Here is an 8,284-nt window from a genome sequence, read left to right on the forward strand (position 1 = left end):
CTCAGTGGCGGGTGGGGCGGGAGAGGGAGGAGGCCACCGTGCAAGCCAGAGGAGGCGAGCCAGGAAGCAGTGGTGGCGGTGGGCAGCCGGCCAGTGCGGGCAGTGAGGCGCCCAGCCAGGGCCTGCCCCAGGGACAAAGAGACTCCCTGGCTCCGGGGAGAGTGTGCTGCCCCCATGCTGGGAAGGGGGCACTGACCCAGCCCAGCCAGGCGCACAGGGCAGCAGTGCCAGGCAGCTTGCCAGTGGCGTGGGAGAGGCGGTGGGTGCCCGGGGCAGGGTGTTCAGTCCCTGCCCGCCAGGAGAGGTGGGACACGTTTCCCAGGTCAACAGCTGACCGGCCAGGCCAGCCTGCCATCCATGGTCCCCTTCTACGGCTTCTACCCCCTCCTGCCCCAGGCCAGGCCCCGGCTCCCTCCTCCCCCAAACCCTGGCCTGGCGCCCAGCTGGGCCCTGGGGGCCAGAGTTACTGTAAGCGGCCTGGCAGGACCGAGGCCTGGACTCTGCCAGCTGGCCTCAGTGCCGCCACCTCCCACTACCTGGCTCAGCCAGCCAGGGAAGGGTACCGAGACCCCCACCCAGCCAACAGGCGACCCCCCGTGGCAGACGGCAGAGGCGGAGAGAAAACACAGGCCCTGCCAAGAGCAGGCCTGCGTGCAGAGCCAGAGTCCAGGCCTGTGTCCCCTCCCCGGACTCTCCCCCCATCACCAGGCTGCCTGTGGGGCCCTCCCCTGCCCCAGCCCCTCCCCACAAAGGGAAGCACCATGCAGCCTGGCCAGCGGTGAGGGGAGGGGGTGCTCCTCCCAGTCCCTTCTCTCAGAGGCACTGGATGGGGTGGGCTGGAGGTGGGGTGCTGTTCGCAGTAGACCAGCCATCCCCACCAAATGTTGAGAGGTTTGTTTACCCGCCTCCAGCCTCCTTGTCCAGTGCTTGGAGCTATTTATAAGGCCCTCAAAGGCAGAGCACAGGATGGGGCGTGAGGGGCCAGAGGACAGCATTGTCTCAGCTCTCCACACTCCAGGCCACCCCCCAACACAAAACACAACCACGGTGATTAGCCTACTGGCCTTTCATCCTCAAGCCCCCTTGTCCAGCAGGTCCCCCTTGTCTGGAGGAAACCTGGCTGCTGAGGAAGAGATGTGCCCAGAGGCCCAGCCTCGGGCCTGCCGCCCTCCACGGCCCCCTCCCACGGCGCTCCCCGACCCCACTTACTGGCTGGGGATGGCGTGCTATAGCCGCTCACTGGAAGCTGGTGCTGGAGAGTGGTCAGAGCGCCTGGCGGGGAGAGTCCACCCAGCATGGGGGGGAAGAAGAAGGCGTAGGGGGGCACTGGGTACCCATTGAGGTGCCCTCCCCCAGGTGTTGGGCAGGAGCTGCTGTTGCTGGCCATGCCAGGCGGCCACAGTCAGAAGCGCAGGCAGACAGTCTGGCGGGCTTCAGGCCGCCTCTCCTCGGGGCATGGGGCCTGGGCCCAGAGGGGGCTCGGGCGGTCAGCCCACCCCCCCTTCCGTCCCGGAGCTGCAGTCCAAGGCCAGCAGGCTAATCTCAGGCTCCTGGCACCCCCACTCTAGGGGGGGCCGGTGGGCTGGGGGACGTCCCAAGAGCCAGTCCTTTGGTCAAGCGGTTCTGCGAGCTGGCACTTTCCCGGGAAGGTCCAGAGCGGGCCCTCAGGATGCCGAAAAGGAAGCCTCTCCTGGGTGGGCCCCAGCTAGGCAGCTGTGGGGGCCATGTCCCGTGATGCTGCAGAGAGAGAAAAGACAGGTGAGTGGGCACCGAGGAGCGGGCTCACGGGCATTCCCCGTGGAGCTCCCCAACCTGGGCAGCCGGAGATTTTCCCGTGGCACCCGGCTGAGCAGACAGCTGGCACCATGCCTGGCTGGCAGAGACAGCCTGGGAGTAAGGCCCAGACACTGCTGGGGGTGGCAGGACAGCACAGCCAGGCTGGGGAGACGGGGACAGAGCCCAGAGCGAGGAGGGCCTCTCACCCACAGTCCTGAGAGCAAAGCGTCCACGCTGCCATGCCACCCTGGAGGATTCCTGCAGCAGAGAAAGGCAGCTGGCCCTCCTTCCCCCAAAGCAGGTTACCTGAGGTCAAGACACAGAGAACGTGTGCTTGAGAGGAGGAGGGAGGGGGAGGAAAAGCCGCTTCCCTAAAGCATTGGCACTTCTCAGAAAAATGACTCCTAAGCCAGGGGGCCTTGCTTACACCACTTCCCCCCCAAATCCAAGCCCAAGCACCCCAGATGGGTTTGTCCCACAGACCCGTTTACATACCTACAAATAGGGAAATGGGAGCTGAGACTCCTGAGTGTCACCTCCATTGCCTAACAGCATGATGGGCTGGGGGTGAAGAGTGTGCCAGGGACTACCTAGCATGGAAGCCCCCTACTCTCCTCGCCCACCATGATGGAGCAAGGGAAACTGAGCTCAGACTTCACCCACATCCTCTGCCTGCAGAAGCAACCTCCCTGGAGGGAGTGGGAGGTGAGCAGAAGATGAGAGCCCAGATGCCCCCACCACCATCAGTGTATACACAGATCCACACCCTGTTTGAACAGCTGGGGCCTGAGGATACACAAAGATAACACCACAGGTAGCAAGAGACAGAGGTGAACCCAGAAATTCCACGACACAGTGAGACAGGCAGCAACAAGAGCAAAGAAAGAGACAGGAAGAGAAGCATCCACGAGAGGCCTAGGAGGATATGTATAAACAGTATCAATAACCATGCATGTATTTATATATGACTGTGTGTGTGTGACACATATGAAAAAGCAAAGAGAAACACGGCTAATCAAAGCCACAATGAGATACCATTTTGCATCCACCAAGATGGCTATAATCAAAAAGACTGATACTAACAAGCAGGTGAGGATGTGGAGAAATTGAACCTTCATACATAGTAGGCAGGAATGTAAAATGGTACAGCTGCTTTGGAAAACAGGCTGGCAGTTCTTCAGGAGGTTAAACACAGAGTAATATGACCCAGCAATTCCACTTCTAGGTATCTACCCAAGAGAAGGTAAAACATTAAGTCCACACAAAAACCTGTACATGGATACAAACCTTCATACCAACACTCCTTATAGCCAAAAGAGTAGAACCCACCCAAAGGTCCATCAACAGATGAACGGATAAATAAAATGCTGTACATCCATACAATGGAATAGTATTCTGCCATAAAAGGAACAAGACACTGCGACTTCCCTTGTGGTCTGTGCTCCCAATGCAGGCAGCCTGGGCTTGATCCCTGGTCAGGGAACTAGATCCCACATGCTGCAACTAAGAGCTCCCATGCCACAGCTGAAGATCCCACACAAGGCGACGAAGATTAAGGATCTCGAGTGCTGCAACCGAGACCTGGCGCAGCCAAATAAATAAATGAATGAATATATTTTAAAAAGGGACAAAGTCCTGATATATACATCATGGATAAACCGTGAAAACATCCTGCTAGTTGTAAAAGACCACCTGTTGTATGATTCCCTTTATATGAAATGTCCAAAACAGGCAAATCTAAAAAGGCAGAAAGTAGCTTGTGGTTAGTTACGGGGTGGGGGGGGTGTGGGTGTGGGTTTGAGGGAAATGGGAAGTGACTGCTGAATGGTACGGGGGCTCTTTCTAGAGTGATGAAAAATTTCTACAAGTGAAGGTGGTGATGGTTGCACAACTCTGTGACTATAGTAAAGCCACTCACTTATACACTTTAATAGGTGAATTTCATGGTATACGAATTACATCTCCATAAAGCTGTTAAGGGGAGGAAGGGAAGAGAAAAGAGAAGAAAAGAAAACAGGGCCAGAGAGACTCAAAATAAGGATGGCCTCCAACCCCTTCCTCTCCAAGCTCAGGCCATAATACCATGTTCCAAGCTCCAGGCTCCAGGCTCAGACCTGGAGTCCAGGGGACACGCATTGGCCAGCATTTGGCCAAGAACGATGCCTGAGATGGAGGAGTTCTGCCAAGGCCACTGTGGACGAGGCCAGGACTTCTGGGCCCAGCTGGGCGAGCCACCCAGCCTGTGACTGTGTGGGGCTGAGGGGGGAGGTGGGGACAGGTACTTGCAAGGGAGGGGGCAGCTCCCCAGGAGTGAAATCTGGACCTTGTTAATGACCATGATTTTTATTTTTACTAATTATGACCTCCTTAGGGCCTCTCTTACTCCTGAATGAGGTGCCCCCTTCCTTCCCCAGGCCCCCGCCGATTCCCTCCCAGGCAGAGAGGCTGACGTCAGAGGAACAGGGGCCCCACCCATTGGGCCAGCTGCCACCCTGGCCCCCCTACACACCCCTGAGGGGCCCCGCACAAGGGGAACTCGAGCCAGCACGAGAAGGAGGGACTGGCTGAGCCTCAGTAGTGTTGACAGTCAGACCCTCACACACACACACACACACACACACACACAACTTGCAGGCACTTACACGCAGAGTTCTAGGGAAAGCGTCCGGTGGGCAAGGGCACGTTTGCACACCCAGCCTGTGTGCGTGCAGACATGCATGTGGCACATGAGGAGGGGGAACCCAGACACATGATCCCCCACACCTAGGCTCCACACACAATGAAGGTGGCTCCAGATCTGCGTGCCTGGCCCAGGACACAGCTCCTCACAGACACACAACCACAGCCTCACGGCCTCCCAAACTGTACTTTCCCTGGTCCTCACCCAGCCAGGCTGGCCTCTGCACCTGCCTCCCTGTGGGCCAGCCCCCCAACAGCAGCAGGGTCCACACACACAGAGAAACACTCCAGTAGATTCAGGTCCATAGGGGGGCCTACCTCCCGAGGTGAAGCCCAGGAAGCCATTCACTCCAGACTCCAGGCCTCCTGACCGAGCTTTTGAAGGGTGGGGGCGGATTCAGTCTGGACCCTCTGGAGCCCACCCTTGACCCCAAAAGAGACTAACAGCTACCTTAATATGCCTCAACTCTGCCCCTGAGAAGTTTGAAACTGGACCATACTTCAAACCTCACTCACAGATACACACCCCAGGGAGAGGCTGGAAGGCGTCCCCCACCCCCATCAGAGCTTCACCAAAGGAGCTCAGCCTGCAAACTTCAATGCAAAGTTACTCAACTCCCTGGGGAAGGCCTTGAGTAAAGGGAGGGGGTAAAGGTCACAGAAATGGGCCAAGGGCCAGGCTGGCCAGGGAACAGGGATGGGCAAGGGCAGGGATGAGGGGGGGTGGGGCCAAAGAGCACAGGCTTGGCCTCAATAGGTTTCTCTGGAACCATGACCACCCTCGGCAGATGCCTGGGCCCTGGCCCCAGGCACCCAGGGGTGGAGAAGACACTGTCAGAGAATTGAAACCAGCACCAAAGAAAGGGAAAACAAATTACCCACATCCAACCTCCACCCTGTGCCTGCCACCTCCACTGCCCACGGGCACCCTCCCTCGAGGGAGGGAAAAACCACAGGCCCTCACCTCCCATACACCTAGCTCAGCCTCAGCACAGCACAAAGAGGGTGGGGGGACGGCTGGAGCACTGACCACCAGCCAGGCACCCCTGACCGCTGGGGACTCCCCCGCCCTCAAAGGTGCCAGGATCCCTTCCCCAGCGTCAGGAGTCCCAGCCCCCCGTTCCTTAGGTCCCCAGAGTCTCACATCTAGAGAGAGACAAAAGTTGGCCAAGCCGTGAAGACAGCAGAAAGAACCAAAGGTTTTGAAGGGTCAAATCTCAGCTCTGCCACTCTGGGTGACCTTAGACAAGTCACTTAACCTCTCTAAGCATCTGTTTACTTGCCTGTGAACTGCCTACCTCAACAACTGGCTGTGTGATTTCAGAGATAAAAGTCCTGGAAAGTACCTAGCACAGTGCCTGGCACACAGGAGGTGCTGGGCAACGGGGTCCCCTGCTTCCCCATCTGCCGGCGCCTCCTCAGCGCCTCCCTGGCCCATGTGTCTGCACTCCCCTCCTTCTCCCCAACCAGGGCTAGTATCTGCTGACGGGGCTGGGTGGGAAAATTACCCATTTTCCAGGGTCTGTTTCCCCCCTAGACCAAGGAGCGGAATGTAGGGAGAGGAATACTTGGGGTGTGGGTGGAGGCCTGACCACAATCCTTTCCCAAATTCCCTTCTTTCGTTTCACAAACCAAAAAAGGGAAACCTTTGGATTTGGGGAGCGGAGGAGGGGAAGAGAAATAGTCGATTTATTTCCCTGCCCTCAGGGAAGGGCAGCCAGGGGTCCCCAAACCCAGCCGGCCTTGTCCTCCTCTTCATCTGCTTCTCCTCTCTGTTCCCAAGTTCCCCCACAACTAAGGCTCCTAAGGAACAGAGGCCAGGCAGTTCTGGATAGGCTGAGAGAGAAGGGGATAAGGATTGAGGCGCTTAAAAGAAGGGGCGACAGGGGCTTTCCTAAGCATTCTAGACAGTCAATGAATCATATGCAAATGACACCCAAAGCTCAAGCTCAACTTGGGGGTGGGGGGGCAGGGAGTCCAGCCCTGGCAGAAGCAAAGACCCAGTCTCTCTGGACCCCCTTCCCCTGCCAGGAGCTGGCAGGGCAGGGCAGGGCGGGACAGGGCAGATTTCAAACCAGAACAGTGGGCTGGAACTATTTATAAACTTTCCAGGAAAACACACACACACACATACACACACAAAGCCACAACCTCTCCCCCTCCCCCATACTTCTCAGATCAGCAAAGTAATGAACATTAGTTCTTTTTCGCCCTTTTCCAGGGGCCCCTCTCTCTTCCCAGCCATGCGCGTCCTCTGTTTACCTTTTGCTCACCCGGCTCTAGGCTGCAGGAAGCCGGCAAGACCAGCCTCATTTTGAAAGAGACCACCCCAGGCAGGGCAGAGGAGGATCGGCTGGGTGAGGCTGGGATAAGTGGAGGGCATCTCTTTCCCCACCAGTCCTCAGAAGCCCAGGCCTGCCTCGCCAGAGCTAGGAACTGTTTGAAAACCTGCCCCAAGCGCTTGCAGGGCACATCACTGGAGACAGTTAGGGGAGACCTGAAGTCCAGAGGCTGGCCTCAGGATGCTACCACTGCCCGACCCCACCCCTGTCTCAAGTTGCAGTACTTACTCCCAAAAAGTGGGTCTCATGTCTCCCCAACTCGTACCCCCCGGCCCAAGCTTCTGCCCCAGCCTCACTGGGCTGCCTGATGTCCACAGGCCATGCTCCCCATGTGACTGAATCCCAGGCAGAAGGCAATTGGATAACTCAAGCCCAGGACAGGCCAGGTCTGCAAGAAGGAAGTGGGGGGCGTCTCTGCCAGTCAGGGCAGTGTCCCAACTCTTGCACCTCCAGGGACTGCACCCCAGAGGCCCCTGGGAGATGTGACTGGGGCCTCCAAAGCCCAAGGTGACTGGGGGACCCGTTCAGAATCAGAGCTGAAGCCTCCCACCCAGTCTTCTCTCGGAGCAGAGAGCAGGTGAAAGGGCAGGGGGCAGCTCAGGCCTCAAGGAGAGGGACTGGCCCACGGGGAAGGAAGAAAACAGGAAGAGGAAGAGATGAGGCTGCTGAGGCCACAGCCAGACCACAGGAGTGTGTGGACCACACAGAGGCAGCTCTGTCCGGGTGGAGGACCAAAGGGGCACAGACAAAAGGGGACCCCCCCCAGCTTGGAAACCACCGTCTTGTCTTCACAACCAGCCTGGCATGGGGCTTTCCCCACCCCCACCTTGGCAGCTGCCCCCTCACCACTGTCTCCCCTCTCCGCAGGGCAGGAAGTACAACTATCACAATGCGGGGGGCAGGGGGAGGTGGGGGTGAACACAGAGAGCAGAAGGTGTGTAGGTGTGTGTGTGTGTGTGTGTGTGTGCGCAGGTATAGGTGTTGCGTAGATGTAAGGCTATAGCAATCTACCCTGCTAACTCCTCAGCCCTGCCCCAGCCCTGGGAGTGCCAATTCTGAATCTGAGGGCAGAAAGACTGTCAGCAGCACACAGTGCTACGAGCCCCCCTCTCAGCATCCCTCCCTAGGGACCGCACTGCAGGGAAGCTGGGAACGCCCCCCCTCCTGCCTCAGGATATCCTTTTGGCTCTGACCCCAGACCAGGCCTGAGTCAGACTGTGCCCCGCCCCATACCCCTCTATCCAGCAACCCCCCAGGAACTTCCTACTCCACACTCACCTACTCAGTTGGGGTTGGAACTAGAGGGAATCTCTTCCCCTACTTTAGCCCCCTCCGAACAGAGAAGCCCACCAGGGGGTGGGGCAGATGGTCACAAAGTCCCACGACCTGCCCCTTCAGCTGAGGGCCTGTGGGATCAGGGAGAAGTGGATGCAGGCTGTGTGCAGAGGCGAGAGGAGGGGCTGCAGAGCACCCCCTCCCCCCCCCCC

General features: G+C 58.2%; 1 protein-coding gene across 4 annotated transcripts in view; it reads right to left on the reverse strand.

The window, feature by feature from the left end:
* RARA (retinoic acid receptor, alpha) overlaps positions 1 to 8,284 on the reverse strand; it is a 45,050-nt gene that overhangs the window by 22,317 nt on the left and 14,449 nt on the right. For 2 of the 4 annotated variants that reach the window (XM_010842608.1, XM_010842607.1), the window contains exon 2: positions 1,210 to 1,737. In XM_010842608.1, the coding sequence (XP_010840910.1) occupies positions 1,210 to 1,387 (178 nt within the window). In that variant the 5' untranslated portion in view covers positions 1,388 to 1,737. Of the gene's footprint in view, positions 1 to 1,209; positions 1,738 to 1,982; positions 2,083 to 8,284 lie in introns of all 4 variants that reach the window. The other 2 variants (XM_010842609.1, XM_010842606.1) reach the window with 2 other exon arrangements.

This window comes from Bison bison, unplaced genomic scaffold (assembly GCF_000754665.1).
Source record: "Bison bison bison isolate TAMUID 2011002044 unplaced genomic scaffold, Bison_UMD1.0 scf7180017864180, whole genome shotgun sequence".
NCBI classification, from domain to species: Eukaryota; Metazoa; Chordata; class Mammalia; order Artiodactyla; family Bovidae; genus Bison; species Bison bison.